Source organism: Macaca nemestrina, chromosome 7, assembly GCF_043159975.1.
Source record: "Macaca nemestrina isolate mMacNem1 chromosome 7, mMacNem.hap1, whole genome shotgun sequence".
NCBI classification, from domain to species: domain Eukaryota; kingdom Metazoa; phylum Chordata; class Mammalia; order Primates; family Cercopithecidae; genus Macaca; species Macaca nemestrina.
In genome coordinates, this window is record NC_092131.1 from 88,395,380 (window position 1) to 88,412,716 (window position 17,337).

The 17,337-nt window shown below is 37.9% G+C and overlaps 3 protein-coding genes across 3 annotated transcripts in view; all 3 read right to left on the reverse strand.

Moving 5' to 3' along the window:
* Positions 1-15,552, reverse strand: part of LOC105499203 (olfactory receptor 11H4) — a 33,245-nt gene extending 17,693 nt beyond the window's left edge. The window contains exon 1 of the mRNA XM_011771714.3: positions 15,501-15,552. Coding sequence (XP_011770016.1) covers positions 15,501-15,510 — 10 coding nt within the window. The 5' untranslated portion in view covers positions 15,511-15,552. The remainder of the gene's footprint in view (positions 1-15,500) is intronic.
* Positions 7,477-8,627, reverse strand: LOC112423161 (olfactory receptor 11H7). Its single transcript, XM_024786915.2, has one exon. It carries the CDS (start codon positions 8,422-8,424, stop codon positions 7,477-7,479), a length of 948 nt encoding a protein of 315 aa, XP_024642683.2. The 5' UTR covers positions 8,425-8,627.
* Positions 13,061-14,190, reverse strand: LOC105499202 (olfactory receptor 11H6). Its single transcript, XM_011771713.2, has one exon. It carries the CDS (start codon positions 14,188-14,190, stop codon positions 13,198-13,200), a length of 993 nt encoding a protein of 330 aa, XP_011770015.2. The 3' UTR covers positions 13,061-13,197.
* Positions 15,553-17,337: the final 1,785 nt, after the last annotated feature.

A 17,337-nucleotide genomic window follows, 5' to 3' on the forward strand; every position in this document is an offset into this window, starting at 1 on the left:
ATAAGTGGCAAAGATAAAGAAAAGCAGGAGATAATTGAGACAAATACTTTGGTACATAGCAAGATGGATATAGTTGGGGAGCTATTCAAAGGGGGTGTCTAAAGTGCTGGTAATATTCCTTTTTTTTTTTTACTTGGGTAAAGAAGGGCATAGGCATTTCTAAATTTTATATTCTTTAAACTTGCATGTATATATTATATGGACTTCTGTATGCATGGTATATTACATAATTTTTAAAAAGGATTTATTATAAATTTAGTGTGTCTTTAACAAGACCCTTCATAGAACTTTTTAAAAAATACCTTGAACTTACGTTAAAAAAAACTGCTCTAAAATGTGTGTCTAGTAATAGGGGAATAATTAAATAAGTTACATTTTATTCATACATCGGGGCAATATTCAACTATGCATATCTATTTGACCTTATAAAAGGTTGCAATATTTTAAGAGAAGAAAAATGCAGCCATGGAATACTTTCTATATTATAATCTGTTAAAGAAAAAGAAAACAATTACATATGCGTGCATTTGCATGCTTGTCTATGCATAGAAATTTAGATTAGTAGTAAACTGTTATCTGCAGGAAGTGGGATAATGAAAAGAGAGAGGGTGGACACTTTTACCTTTAACTTTATACGTTGTGTCTTTGTTCTCATTGGTTTCAAAGAACATCTTTATTTCTGCCTTCATTTTGTTATTTCCCAGTAGTCATTCAGGAGCAGGTTGTTCATTTTCCATGTAGTTGTGCAATTTTGAGTGAGTTTCTTAATCCTGAGTTCTAATTTGATTGCACTGTGGTCTGAGAGACAGTTTGTTGTAATTTCTGTTCTTTTACATTTGCCGAGGAGTGCTTTACTTCCAACTATATGGTCAATTTTGGAATAAGTGCAGTGTGGTGCTGAGAAGAATGTATATTCTGTTGATTTGGTGTGGAGAGTTCTGTAGATGTCTATTAGGTCCGCCTGATGCAGAGCTGAGTTCAAGTCCTGGATATCTTTGTTAACGTTCTGTCTTGTTGATCTGTCTAATATTGACAGTGGGGTGTTAAAGTCTTTCATTATTATTGTGTGGGAGTCTAAGTCTCTTTGTATGTCTCTAAGGACTTGCTTTATGAACCTGGGTGCTCCTGTATTGGGTGTATATATATTTAGGATAGTTAGCTCTTCTTGTTGAACTGATCCCTTTACCATTATGTAATGGCCTTCTTTGTCTCTTTTGATCTTTGTTGGTTTAAAGTCTGTTTTATCAGAGACTAGGATTGCAATGCCTGCTTTTTTTTGTTTTCCATTTGCTTGGCAGATCTTCCTCCATCCCTTTCTTTTGAGCCTATGTGTGTCTCTGCACGTGAGATGGGGGTCTCCTGAATACAGCACACTGATGGGTCTTGACTCTTTATCCAATTTTCCAGTCTGTGTCTTTAAATTGGGGCATTTAGCCCATTTACATTTAAGGTTAATATTGTTATGTGTGAATTTGATCCTGTCATTATGATGTTAGTTGGTCATTTTGCCTGTCAGTTGATGTAGTTTATTCCTAGCATTGATGATCTTCACAATTTAGCATGTTTCTACGGTGGCTGGTACCAGTTGTTCCTTACCATGTTTAGTGTTTCCTTCAGGAGCTCTTGAACAAAGACACAATGTACCAGAACCTCTGGGACACATTTAAGGCAGTGTATAGAGGGAAATTTGTAGCACTAAATGCCCACAAGAGAAAGCAGGAAAGATCTAAAATCAACACCCTGACATCACAATTAAAAGAACTAGAGAAGCAAGAGCAAGCAAATTCAAAAGCTAGTAGAAGGGAAGAAATAACTAAGATCAGAGCAGAACTGAAGGAGAGAGAGACACAAAAAACCCTTCAAAAAATCAATGAATCCAGGAGCTGGTTTTTGAAAAGATCAACAGAATTGATAGATCGCTAGCAAGACTAATAAAGAAGAAAAGAGAGAAGAATCAAATAGATGCAATAAAAAAGGTAAAAGGGATAACACTACTGATCCCACAGAAATACAAACTACCATCAGAGAATACTATAAATACCTCTACGCAAATAAACTAGAAAATCCAGAAGAAATGGATAAATTCCTGGACACATACACCCTCCAAAGACGAAACCAGGAAGAAGTCGAATCTCTGAATAGACCAACATCAGGCTCTGAAATTGAGGCAATAATTAATAGCCTACCAACCAAAGAAAGTCCTGGACCAGACGGATTCACAGCTGAATTCTACCAGAGGTACAAAGAGGAGCTGGTACCATTCCTTCTGAAACTATTCCAATCAATAGAAAAAGAGGGAATCCTCCCTAACTCATTTTACGAGGCCAGCATCATCCTGATACCAAAACCTGGCAGAGACAGGTTTTTTTCAAAAAAAGAATTTTAGATCAATATCCCTGATGAACATCAATGTGAAAATCCTCAATAAAATACTGGCAAATCAAATCCAGAAGCACATCAAAAAACTTATCCACCATGATCAAGTCGGCTTCATCCTTGGGATGCAAGGCTGGTTCACCATACACAAGTCAATAAACATAATCCATCATATAAACAGAACCAATGACAAAAACCACACGATTATCTCAATAGATGCAGAAACGGACTTCAACAAAATTCAACTCCCCTTCATGCTAAAAACTCTCAATAAACTAGGTATTGATGTAACATATCCAAAAATAATAAGACCTATTTATGACAAGCCCACAGCCAATATCATACTGAATGGGCAAAAACTGGAAGCATTCCCTTTGAAAAGTGGCACAAGGCAGGGATACCCTCTCTCATCAATCCTATTCAACATAGTATTGGAAGTTCTGGCCAGGGAAATCAGGCAAGAGAAAGAAATAAAGGGCATTCAGTTAGGAAAAGAGGAAGTCAAACTGTCCCTGTTTGCAGATGACATGATTGTATATTTAGAAAACCCCGTCATCTCAGCCCAAAATCTCCTTAAGCTGATAAACAACTTCGGCAAAGTCTCAGGAAACAAAATCAATGTGCAAAAATGACAAGCATTCCTATACACCAATAACAGACAAACAGAGAGCCAAATCATGAGTGAACTCCCATTCACAATTGCTACAAAGAGAATAAAATACCTAGGAATCCAACTTACAAGGGATGTGAAGGACCACTTCAAAGAGAGCTAAGAACCACTGCTCAGTGAAGTAAAAGAGAACACAAACAAATGGAAGAACATTCCATGCTCATGGATAGGAAGAATCAATATCGTGAAGATGGCCATACTGCCCAAGGTAATTTATAGATGCAATGCCATCACTATCAAGCTACCAATGACTTTCTTCACAGAATTGGAAAAAAACTACTTTAAAGTTTATATGGAACCAAAAAAGAGCCCACATTGCCAAGACAATCCCAAGCAAAAAGAACAAAGCTGGAGACATCACCCTATCTGACTTCAAACTATACTACAAGGCTACAGTCACCAAAACAGCATGGTACTGGTACCAAAACAGAGATATAGACTAATGGAACAGAACAGAGGCCTCAGAAATAATACCACACATCTACAACCATCTGATCTTTGACAAACCTGACAAAAACAAGAAATGGGGAAAGGATTCCCTATTTAATAAATGGTGCTGGGGAAACTGGCTAGCCATAAGTAGAAAGCTGAAACTGGATCCTTTCCTCACTCCTTATACGAAAATTAATTCAAGATGGATTAGAGACTTAAATGTTAGACCTAAAACCATAAAAACCCTAGAAGAAAACCTAGTTAATACCATTCAGGACATAGGCATGGGCAAGGACTTCATGTCTAAAACACCAAAAGCAATGGCAACAAAAGCCAAAATAGACAAATGAGATCTAAGTAAACTAAAGAGCTTCTGCATAGCAAAAGAAACTACCATCAGAGTGAATAGGCAACCTACAGAATGGGAGAGAATTTTTGCAATATACCCATCTGATAAAGGACTAATATCCAGAATCTACAAAGAACTTAAACAAATTTACAAGAAAAAAACAACCCCATCAGAAAGTGGGTAAAGGATATGAACAGACACTTCTTGAAAGAAGACATTTATGCAGCCAACAGACACACGAAAAAATGCTCACCATCACTGGTCATCAGAAAAATGCAAATCAAAACCACAACGAGATACCATCTCATACCAGTTAGAATGGTGATCATCAACAAGTCGGGAAACAACAGATGCTGGAGAGGATGTGGAGAAATAGGAACGCTTTTACACTGTTGGTGGGAGTGCAAACTAGTTCAACCTTTGTGGAAGACAGTGTGACGATTCCTCAAGGATCTAGAACTAGAAATATCATTTGACCCAGCCATCCCATTACTGAGGATATACCCAAAGGATTATAAATCATGCTACTATAAAGACACATGCACATGTATGTTTATTGCAGCACTATTCACAATAGCAAAGACTTGGAACCAACCCAAACGACCATCAATGATAGACTGGATTAAGAAAATGTGGCACATATACACCATGGAGTACTATGCAGCCATAAAGAAGGATGAGTTCATGTCCTTTGCAGGGACATAGATGAAGCTGGAAACCATCAATTTCAACAAAGTATCACAAGGACAGAAAATCAAACACCACATGTTCTCACTCATAGGGGGGAATTGAACAATGAGCTTGGATAAAGGGGAACATCACATACTGGGGTCTGTCATGGGGTCATGGTCAGGGGGAGGGATAGCATTAGAAGAAATACCTAATATAAATGACGAGTTGATGGGTGCAGCAAACCAACATGGCACATGTATACCTATGTGATAAACCTGCACGTTGTGCACATGTACCCTAGAACTTAAAGTAAAAAAACCCACAACTTTATACTCATCTTTATTGTTTGAAAATTGTATGAGAAGCTTGTATTATTTTATAATAGAAATAAATATCAAAATATAGGTTTGAAAACAGAAAAGTTCTATAAATATTAAAAAATCTAATCAATTAATGGTTTTGTGACTAAAATATGTTTAATTCTAAAGAGAATTGATTAAAGAACTAGCTCATTATCCAATTCCACAAGCTGTTTCCTTCCCTGCATGCTTACTCTTACTATGAATCGGGTTTATGCTAGTTGCTGGGGATAAAAAGATAAGACACTGTTCTTATCTTCAAAAGCCTAATTGCTTAGGGGAAGAGACCCTGACACAAAACAGAGCTCATAGTCTTTAGGTACAATAATTGGAATATGAGCTTGTATATTCTAGATATATCAAGAAGAGAAATGCAGTCTAGCTTTGGGATGTGAGAATAGTCTTCAGATAGAAGTCATGTCCGAGCTGAATATTAACAAAAGAATAGGTGTTTGACAGGTGACGCTACATATTTGACATCTAATAAGTTGCAGTAGGAGGATACTTTGAGTTATTGAGAGTAATACAGAGTATTTTCTGCCCCTTTTCAACTAATGAGTTCAGCTGAGCCACTGAAATATTAGGGCTGACTTAAGGCAAAACTGTGATTGGTAGTTCAAGCTTATCTTTAATACCATCCTAAGCAGATTTTCTAATTCGTTTTCCCATTCTTTTTAGGCCCTTCTACCAACCTTGAAGCATAGTGTTTTTCAGTTGCCCAAGGAGGCTTTCCAGGAGAGTTCCTTGGTCTTTCAGGTAGAAACTTTCTTCCTCTCTTAGGCTACCACAACATTTAAGCCTTTGTAGCTACAACTATTTTATTGAATGATTTGTACTTGGTAGGACATAAATATAAAGGAACTTAATTTTTCCCCACCACGTCTATTGTAAACACTTTCTGATGTCTGATTTATTTCCACCTATGGATACTGTCTTGGGTGTATGATAGCTTTTATAACTACTTTTAGTTTTAACATATGACCTCTTATCCCGGCATTAGAGAGTCTAGCACATTTGTTTCTCAGTATACATGAGGGATTGGTTCCAGGACCTCCTGTGGATACCGTAATCCACAAACTCAAGTTCCTTATATAGAATGGTAGAGTATTTGCAAGAACACTTTATTGCACATCCTCCCTTATACTTTTTTTATTTTTTATTTTTTTTTAGAGACAGGGTCTGTTGCCAGGGCTGGAGTGCAGTAGCACAATCATAGCTCACTGTAACCTCCTCCCATATACTTTAAATCATCTCTAAGTTACTTAAAATTCCAATGCAATGTAAATCACTGTTATACTGTATTATTTAGGGAACAATGACAAGAAAAAAAGTCTGTATATCCTCAGTAAAGATGCATTTTTACCCAAATATTTTCAATCTGAGGTTGGTTGAATCCATGGATATGGAATCCATAGATGACTGAAGGCAGATTGTATAGTCTAAAACTAAACTTTTATTTTTTTATCCAAATTAAAGCTCATTCCTCTAAACTGGATCTGATTTAGGCTTGATCTGCTTGTTTCCCTCTGACTTTCATTTCTCTTTTTCTACATTACTCTGCTGACTCCAGTTAGTCTACGTTTGGGGTGGGAAAGAAGTAAAGGCAGAAAGTTTTTTTCCTGACTTATTGTTGCCTCATAGGTTTAACAATTGTCTAAATGTTGTTTTTCTTTTTCATGAAACATTTTCTTTTTCTGCGGTGGTCTGTCTAAACTGCAGGTTCTCTGATGTGGGCAATGCTTCAACTGGCTGGCTCCATATGACTTCTTTTAACCCTGGATTTGGGCGACCTACTCTGTATAGACTTTTGAAATGGCCTTACTTTTCCAAGTAGCACTTTTGGGTAGGGTTCCTTTTAAGACAGCAAGAAGGTTACTTTCCATAGGGTCTAACTAGGTCAAATATGGGTATTCTATATTTGTTCTGTTATGAGTGGGAGTTTAGTTTGTTCTTGCTACAGCCCATCTCCTTTTACTCTCTCTGAGTCATCGCTTTCACAGTCTTTACATTTTTTCCAGGTTCAAATCAAGGACAGTCAAGATGCCCCTCAAATTTCAGGGGACAAGGTCAAGCCTTCTAAGTGGCTTTTTTGATGTGACCCTCACTTCACTTAGCTGGATTTCACACTAACGACTCTTTCTAAATCTAACTTCCAGCCTCCCCTTGTACACTGTTGATGAGGATGATGAACTAAGAATTGTGAAACTGAATTTACAATCTCTAAGTGTATCTTAGTTTATATAATGATGTGTTACCAAAAATCCAGGTCAACAGGAATATTGTGTTTTTTAAAAGAAGTGATAGACAACTATGTAAGCAAACCATCAATTGGATTCATATGTCTTAATAAAATTGTGTGGATGGAGACTGCACACCAAAGTAAAAACCTTTCTGGAAATAGATATTAAGATTTTTAAGTGTTATTTTTACCATATGTTGGGGCCAACCTCCCATGGAACACATTTCTGAAATCAGAAGCTCATCAAAATATGATCAGATACATAGTTTTGCTTGTACAAAAGGATTGTGATGACCATGAATAAAATCAAGTCAGTTTGTGTTAAAAGAAGAGGATTATTCTTCCAATCGCATAAAGAGTCGTTGGGTTATAAAAAACCCTATTCATGAGCTCTGGATAATTCTCTTCCACAGAAGACATGATGGAGGGCGTATTTCATGTCCTTGTTGCGTAGGCTGTAGATGAGGGGGTTTAAGACAGGTGTTACCACTGAATATATCAGTGTGATGATCTTATGCATAGCAACTGAGTTGCCAGGTGTGGGACTCACATACATCACCATTATGGTTCCATAGAATAGAGACACCACAACCAAGTGTGATCCACAGGTAGAGAAGGCCTTTTGCCATCCAGCTGAAGAAGGAACCTGAAGCACAGTTCTGAGCACCAAGGTATAGGACCCAAGGATATACACCATGGTGAGGATGATGAAAAGAGAACTCAGAGAATGGAACACATGCCCTATGGTGTGAGTAGGGGCACAGGACAATGCCATCAGTGGGTCCACATCACACAGAAAATGATCAATGATGTTGGGACCACAGAAAGGTAGTTGAGAAATGAAGAAAATGGAAATTGAATGTCCAAGGAAACCAATGAGCCAACAAAGAGACACCAAGATGCCGCAGAGCTGGTCAGTCATAATGGAGGGATAGTGCAGTGGGTGGCAGATGGCCAGGTACCGATCATAAGCCATGACACAGAGGAAGAAGCATTCAGTTGTGCCCAGGGAAAAGAAGAAGTAGAACTGAGTGAAGCATCCAGAGAAGGATATGGTCTTAGTTTTGGAAAAAAAATTTACCAGCATGTTGGGGACTGTGCAGGTCACATACCAGATCTCTAGGAAGGAGAAGTTGGCTAGGAGCATGTACATAGGGGTATGGAGTCGATGGTCCCACCTCACTGCACAGATGATGGCCATATTCCCAGTCAGAGTCAAGATGTAGACCAACAAAATCATTGAGAAAAAGATGATCCGAATTTTCCAGGGACCAGGAAAGCCCAGCAAGACAAACTGTGTCACAGTAGATATCTGTGAGTTATTCATGCTTCCCAGACTGTGGAGAGAACACAGATAGGCAATGACAATTTACTTTGCTGATGAAGCATCTTGAAGCTTTTTTTGGGATAAGGAGTTTGACTCTTGCAGGTGAATATATTGGATATTCTAAAAGAATTCTTAAGCAAACCCTGATTTATCTTTCTTGAATGAGTCCTTTGGGTCTGATTCTTTGAATCAGGTTGTTTGAATTTTCTGTGGCATTGGACAAAAATCAACATTTCATCTTCTTTTGATATATAAAGAAATTCTTGAAATAGAGGAAAAATGGTTTGTTTTATATCTAATTTGTTTCTCAGTGAAAGATGTTCATATATAGCAATACTTTAGTGTTCTTCACTTCAAAATATGAAGACATATGCCATCATTTTTAATCTATTCAAATCTGAGACTTTTTACAGCTTTGAGTGGTTTGTGCTTTGACATTATTTCAGATTCTTTCTTTCTGGAGCTATTTCTATTAGGAGAATTTATTTTCTTCCAATTTTTTTTTGTGATACCAGGAGAAAGTCAACAAGGATATTTAGATGATAAAATTCTTTATATATTTTGCTTTTTCCTATTTACAGACATTTATATTGTACTACAGTTTATTTACAATTTGGTATTTAACCATTTCCTTTCAGCACAAAATGTCATAATTATTCATTTCCTGGTGATTAATTTCACATTATAATTTATCATGCTCCATATACATTTAAAAATAAATATTTCATTAAAGATGACATATAAGATATATTACAGAAGAAAACTACAGTTACTGGGGTATTTTCTTCTAAAGCTCCTTTTATTACTTTTGCCAGAATTTTCTCTAAAATTCGCTGTAAGATCTTTCTTTAGTCCATGTAAAAGAATAGCCCCCAAAGATTCAAAAAACAAGATACAAGAGAATCAAAGGTGTTATTTCAAACATAATTATTTACCCATTTTCCAAAATTTGGTTTGTTTTCTTTAGAACACCATCACCAAAGAAGATATATTTTCAAGAATCAGATACAACTCCAAGAAAAGAATAAATGATAGCTTTAACAAATGGGACTCTTCAGAAAAATTTTAACAAGTTACCTTTAACTTTTTTGACTGATAAGAGGATAATTTGCCTTATATTTTTTTCAATTAAAAGTAGCACATATATAGTATTTGATTGAACTGGTGTGTGTGTGTGTGTATATATATATACACACACACATATATAGTGTGTGTGTGTGTCCGTGTGTGTGTGTATGCATATATATAGTATTTATATACTCATTGAACATAATCAAATAGAAAAAAACCCTCCTATTCAGTGAGGCGCATATATATGGTATTTACAGTACTCACTGAACATAATCAAATAGAAAAAACCCTCCTATTCAGTGAGGTTATATTAAATAAGAAATATATTTATGATCATGAAGCTGTTGCAGTTAGTAATGCACAAGGTGAACTATGAATCTACCCATCTAGAAGGAAATGTAAACTTTTTCATAGAGCTGGTTTTGCAAAAGATTGTAGTCTGGTGGACAAGAAGCCAAAAAGAGAAAGAAACTGCAAGATGGGGATCAGTAATTTTTAATTTTTTAAACTAGGATGATTATGAAGAGCTCAGTTAAACCTGCATCAATGGTCATTTTCGTAAGACATCATAAAAGAATGGTTCCCCACTATGGGTGTTCTATACATTCTCCTTCTTTCCGAGCAAGAAACCTCTCTCCTCAACAAGATGAGAAAGCAGCGATGCAGGGAGCAGCCACTTGTGCTTGGAACAGAGAAGGAGCAACAACGATTTTGAACTCAGATTCACAGACTTTGACCCAAAATCAAAATGCACAAGACTGAGCTGCTTCTTTGAGCTCAGACTACATTCATTGACATTAAAAACAACAAACAAAAACCTTGCAGAAAAACAATTTGCCAGAGGGAAAGCATGGTAAATAAATATCACAGATAATTTCCAACATAATTTTAAGAAATGGTTCCTAATATATTCACCACTAAATCTATGTGAGATCTTAGTCCTCAAAAACCTTGATTTTATCTTTTCTTTTTTTTTTAAATGTCACTTCTCCTGAAGGTGCAGAATGAGTAATGAAAGGGACAGGGAGAGGAAAACTGAGAGAGAAGATTAAAAAAAATTTCCAATTTTCTGTTGGTTTTAGTCCCAGTGGATAAAGCTAATTCCATACTATTAAGCTCAAAATCTCTACAAATGTCATAGCATTCCTGGTGCCTCGGCTCTTCCTGAGAAGGAGAAGACCTGTGGATGACTAGTGCACTTATTTTGGAAAGTGTGAATTGCATGGTGATCTAAACACTCTGAGGGATTTTTTTTTTCTTTTGGTTTTTGAGCTGAAAGATAAACCAATATTCTTTGATACTCAACCTCTGAAGCATGTTGAATGAAGAAATGTATAGGTGAGTAGTTCCTCTGTGGTGTATAACAGCAGCAACACCCAACAAAGAATACGTGTCCTACATACCGGGAAGCTTTCCTAGGTCATCCCGGAGAGAGCCTGCAGGGAGGCCTCATGGATTCTCTCCTTCACTGGCTCTAATATGGAAGTCCTGTGTGAGAGCTTCACCAGTGGCTCATTTCACTTCTCTTGTACCCTAAGATTCTAGTGGCTTGTTTCTCACTGAGAATGTTGAACCATGTGTTGGTCTTAATTTATGCCTCATTTGAGCCTCTGTTGAGAATTCTCTGGTCTCCTTTCATGTTCATGTGATTCTGTAACTTTCTGTGCTGTCCCTAAGGACCTTCATACATCTTACCTGGGGGTTTAATTGATATTTTTGTTAACATTTCCTATAGGGATTATTTAAAATAACATGTTACATTAACTCTGAGGAAACCCCACGGTCTCCTTGAGTTGTGCTCAAACAGCATGTGCTATGGGATATGTAAGGCCCCAGACTAAATGTCTTCCTGAGGGGCCAATTTTACCTAGAAAGGTAATTTTATATCACACTAAATATGTATGTACTATGAATTAGGAAGTATAATTTATGATAATTTTTGAGATAAAACTTTGAATTTAAAGAAATATTATCCCCCAATGCCCCGTGTTCTCTGACCACTGTTGCTAAACATGCTTTGGTGGAAAGATTTGAGAAACACGGTATGAGAGCATTACATCACTTAGCACCGGCAGGCCCATCTTCCTTGCACGCCTGATTTCATTGTGGGGTGGCCATAACTAAAAGGTGTGTTTTCATTTTAAGTAGATTCGACTCTCAGTTGATGGCCTTTTTGTTTCAGCATAGAGAAACATTTTATTTCAACAAATGAAATTTGTTCTTGGCATAATTTTCTCTGAATATTTTTCTAACTTAGACTTTGCCCTACAGCCTCTGAGAGGCACCTGATGCTTTGTGGTTAACATGAAAACTGCTAGGTACAAATAATGTTTAGGGCATTGTTCCGTAGTATAAGTAATATTGGGGTTGTCACAACTCATTTAGAGAGGAAGTACTATGAGTAAAGATATCCAGTTGGGAATAAATATGTTTGAGGACTGATCATGAAGTACAAGACTTGTACAGTGGATCACTAGGAGAGAAAACTGAATGGAGCAGTCTATTGAGTGAAGGCTTTGAATGGCAAAGAGTTTGGTTTTCATCTCTAAGGGATAGAGGTATGAAGCATAGAGGTTTAAAGCGTACTCTGTTCTTGGTGTGAAAGACAGCCTCAAACAATGGAAGATGTCTATTACTACTTTTTTTTTCTGGTGGCCTCTTGACACACAAATATTCTTTAAGAATATGTATTTTCTGGCTGTGTGGTGACTCACGCCTGTAATCCCAGCACTTTGGGAGGCCAAGGGAGGGTGGATCACCTGAGGTCAGGAGTTCGAGACCAGCTTGGCCAACATGGTGAAACCCCATCTCTACTAAAAATACAAAAATGACCCCGTCTCTAGTAAAAATACAATTAGTCAGGTGTGGTGGTGGGTGCCTGTAATCCCAGCTACTTGGGAAGCTGAGGCAGGAGGATCACTTGAACCTGGGAGGTGGAGGTTGCAGTGAGCCAAGACTGTGCCATTGCACTCCAGCTTGGGCAACAAGAGCAAAACTTTGTCTCAGAAACAAACAAACGAACAAACAAACAAACAAATATATATATTTTTTCTGAATTGAAAAGATCTCATTTTTTTTTTTTTTTTTTTAGATGCAGTCTTGCTCTATCATGCAGGCTGCGGGGCAGTGGCGTGATATCAGCTCACTGCAACCTTTGCCTCCCAGGTTCAAGCAATTCTCATTCCTCAGCCTCCTGAGTAGCTGGGATTACAGGTGTGTGCCATCATGCCCAGCTAATTTTTGTATTTTTAGTAGAGACAGGGTTTCATCATGTTGCCCAGGCTGGCGTTGAACTCCTGATCTCAGGTGATCCTCCCTCTTTGGCCACCCAAAGTGCTGGGATTACAGTCATGAGTCACCGTGCCCAGCCAGATCTCACACTTTTGAAAGGCTTCAGTACACATGCAATTGATTTCTTCCGTCAGCTAAGATTAAAACTAGCAAAGATACATCACAGAAAAATAATATACATATATATATACCCGCCCACCACGTAACTACTCAGTGAGGCCACATATGTTTAAAATGTTTTATTTAGCATTGGCATTTATCATTAATGAGCTGAACTTAACTGCTAAGGAACTGTGAAAGATAAGTCTCTCTACCTGAGTGTGAGCCAGAACATATTACTGAAGCTACTTTCTATAGTTATAAAAAATTAGCGTCAGAAGTGGCCAATTTGGCTTCTTTTTCAAAGATATCTCAGTTTCGACTAACTGTTAACCCCAGGACTCTCTTTAGAGCATCTTTCATGTCTTTGTTTCGAAGACTGTAGATAAGGGGATTTAAGAGTGGAGTCATTGCTGAGTATACCAGAGTGATGATCTTCTGCATTGCTGCTGGGTTCCCTGATGTTGGGCTCACATACATCACCATAAGGGTTCCATAGAATAGACACGCCACCATTAGGTGGGACCCACATGTGGAGAAAGCTTTAGTTCGACCAGCACCAGAGGAAATACGAAGCACAGCTCTGATGACCAGAGTGTAAGATCCCAGGATGGAGAAGCAGGGCCCAAAGATAATCATCGAGCTGAAGGTGTAACAGATAAGCTCAGTGGAAGGAGCAGAGATGCAGGCCAGTGCAAACAATGGGCCTGGGTCACACACAACGTGGTCAATGATGTTAGGCCCACAGAAGGGAAGCTGGGAGATAAGAACAATAGGGACTGGATAGCAGAGAAATCCACCTACCCAACATACACAGACCAGAATTACACAGAACTTCCCAGTCATGATGGAGGGGTAGTGTAATGGACGACAGATGGCCAGGTACCGATCACAAGCCATAACTGATAAGAAGAAACACTCTGTTGTACCCAGTGAAAAAAAGAAATAGAATTGCAGGAAGCAGCCAGAGAAGGAGATGGTTTTAGTCTCTGAGAGGATATTGACTAGCATGTTTGGGACAGTGGAGGAAGTGTACCAGATCTCTAGAAAGGCAAAGTTTCCCAAAAGGATGTACATGGGTGTGTGGAGCCGCCTGTCCCATTTCACTGCACAGACAATAGCTCCATTCCCTAGCAGTGTCATGAGATAGAGAACAAGGATGAATGAGAAGAAGCAGCTCTGCATCTCTCTTTGACCATGGAAACCCAGGAGGACAAACTCAGTCACAAAATGCGTTGTTCTGTTCTGGGGTCCCAAAGCTGTTAGAAAAACAGAAGTAATCAAAGAATGAATAATAAAGAACATTTGGAGATTTTGCTAACTCATGCTGGATGATGTACTGTTTTTACACACGTTATCTCATTTGGTCTTCCTAATGACTCTTTGAGCTGCGAGGAGGTATTCTTTACCCTTCTCTTTCACAGACAGGGTAATTGAAGTTCAAAGAGATTTGAAGGGTTCACTTAAACATATGTACAAAGCCAGTAATGCCCAGATACACTGGCCTATTTGGAGATTGGTTTGGAACAAATCCCAATTCACTTCAAATGTTTCTATAACCCTGAGTCTCAGTAATGTTTCATCTTTAATGGTAAAATAAAATACCTTAGATACTCTACCTATAAATATAAACTTTGGACACATCCTTTTACCTTAAAGCAAAATTGAGTATAAATCTGAAGCAAAAATAGCTGCTATATTAAATTGCCTTCTTACAGCCTCATATGTAGAAGTCCAGTAACAAGCAGATAGGAATAAAACTTTTGGGAGTCTTCAGCTCCCTTCCTTTTGCTACTCTTAGGGAGGTGCTGCAGAACCCTCAGGAATCTGTAAAATGGTTTGAAAGCTACAAATCTAGTTCCCCCTAGATCATATTCTCCCTGGTGGCATCTGGATTTGCTGAAAAATCAAGCCCCTTTTTCTCCTGAGGAGCTCGAGTTCTCCCAAAGCCCTTCTTTACGAAATGGTGAGCAGAATTTGTCTCCTTTATTACTTTTACCCATTGATCTTGGTACTCCCCAAGTCAGCAGGTAAACTTCAATTTTGTTGAAACTATACAAAAGAAGTCTAATTCCTCTCCCATGATGGTGGTAGTGAGGTCTTAAATAACTGAAGGCAACTGTTATGTCCCTTACCTATGACTTCTTTGGCAGGCCACCATTTTCCCTGCTTGTCAACCTCCTTCTCCACCAAATTGCACTATTCTACATCATGCCTCCGCTCTTGAGGGACCTTGCTATTGGGTAAATCAATTTCTCTAGTAATAAAACCACGTGCCTTTATTTTTGCTAGAAATTAAGCCCTAAGCTTTACAATTTGTCCCTTCATTATCTTGCTTTTCACTAAATTAAATAATGAACAAAAGGGACTACAAAGATCTTTCTGATATTTGCTAAATCAGGAGTTGAGACAAGACAAATAACTTAGATATTTTGCTAACAATTTTCTAGAAACTATTGGTCCAGCAGGCTTATTTCTATGTCCTCAAATATCCTTGTTAAAGTTCAGAATATTTGGCTGGGTAAGCCACTATCAATATTTTAAATTTAGCAATATAATGACTTTAAGAGTAGGATAATTTACTGTATTGTTAGTGTCACTGTTAAGATACTCACAGAATTCCATCTTTACATCATTTATATGATCCACAGAGAGCAAGGGGCCTGCCTTTCAGTACTTGATCAAACCTGGAGCAAACCCAAAAGCATAAATGTTTTATTGCCGAGGTAACTTTGGATATTCATGTTAACAATATTTTAAGAATAATACAACAATTTCTCTAATAAACATGATTTTGATAAAAATGTAAATTTTGTCCAAGCAGTTCAGTTTAATGAATGATAATTATGATCACATGTATCAAAATTTTTAGGACAGTTGTAATTTCAAATATACTTTCCATAACTGCTTGTATTTGCCAGGCTACATGCTGTGTCATTCTTGGAAAATATAATTACTGGGCTTGCAATTTTAAAAAAAGGTTGGATGCTAAATTTAAATCATAGCATTTCGTATATTTGTTTGTTTATTCAAAAATTTAACACATGTTTATTCACCATTTATTATATTGCTAGAAGTGTGTTGAGTTCTGGGGGTATAATGGTGAATATAAAAAATAAAATTCCTCCCCTTTTGGAACTTAGGTTTTATGAAAGCAATCAGGATTACAGCCTACATCTGCCCAGTCATGTGCATAGACTGGGGATTCCTTGAGTCGTGTATTTTTGCAGCATGTCCAACTGCATGCTGTGGGTCTGAAAAAATATATTTATTCCAGTTAGAAATAACTTGAATACATCTTTATAGTACAGGGGACATGATAACAAATTTTATTTGGCATAAATTAGATAGTTTGGGCCTTTCGAGGAAGTAGGCAGAGAATGAAACATTAATTAGTTTATCCTACTCACAGGCCAGCAAATTTTTGGTACTGAGAAAAGAAATGTAATTCCAACTGATGATTGATCTGGAACCAGACCTCATAGGTCTTGACTCCCACCTGCTTATTATTAATTATTTTTGAGATAGAGTCTTGCTATGTGGCCCAGGCTGGAGTGCAGTGGCATGATCTCCCTGCACTGCATGGTCACTGCAACTTCCGCCTCCTGGGTTCAAGGGATTCTCATGCCTTAGCCCCCTCAGTAGCTGGGATTACAGGCTTGGGCCACCACACCTGGCTAATTTTTTTTTTTTTTTTTGAGAAAGAGTCTCACTCTATCCCCCAGGCTGGAGTGCAGTGGCATGATCTTAGCTCACTGCAACCTCCACCTCCCAGGTTCAAGTGATTCTCATGCCTCAGCCTGCCTCAGCCTGCCAAGTAGCTGGGATTACATGTGACTGCCACCATGCTCAACTGATTTTTGTATTTTTAGTAGAGACGGGGTTTTGCCATGTTGGTCAGGCTGGTCTTGAACTCCCGACCTCATATGATCTGCCTGCTTTGGCCTCCCATAGTGCTGAGATTTCAGGCGTGAGCCACTGCACCCGGTCCCCACCAGCTCATTATTTGGCTTCATAATGTTCAAGACCTTGGTGACATTATTTCAAAAGCAGTGAAATTTTAGTTATCTATGGAATACAGGGTCAGAGAAAGATGGATAAATAAATTTCACAGATAATTAAAAAATCTCACTGAATTCATTTCTACTGCCTCCATCACCAAAGTACATTCATTTGTAGCTCAAATTCACCTCTTTTGTCTTTCTATTCACCTCAAGTGAGAGTACACATGGGCAATTGGAGAGGAGGAACAAAGCGCTTGGGCAATGCATTCTATGTGAACTGACAAGGGAGTCACATCCTCCTCCAGTCCCATCCACTTGCTGGGAATTTAAGACACTTGCCCACGGAAGAGCACTTTTAGAATTATAAGTGCTGGGGCTCTTCTCTTAAGTATTTACGTTTTAAAAGTTAATCTGTAGGTAAATCCAAAGGAAAGGAGTCTGCTGTTCT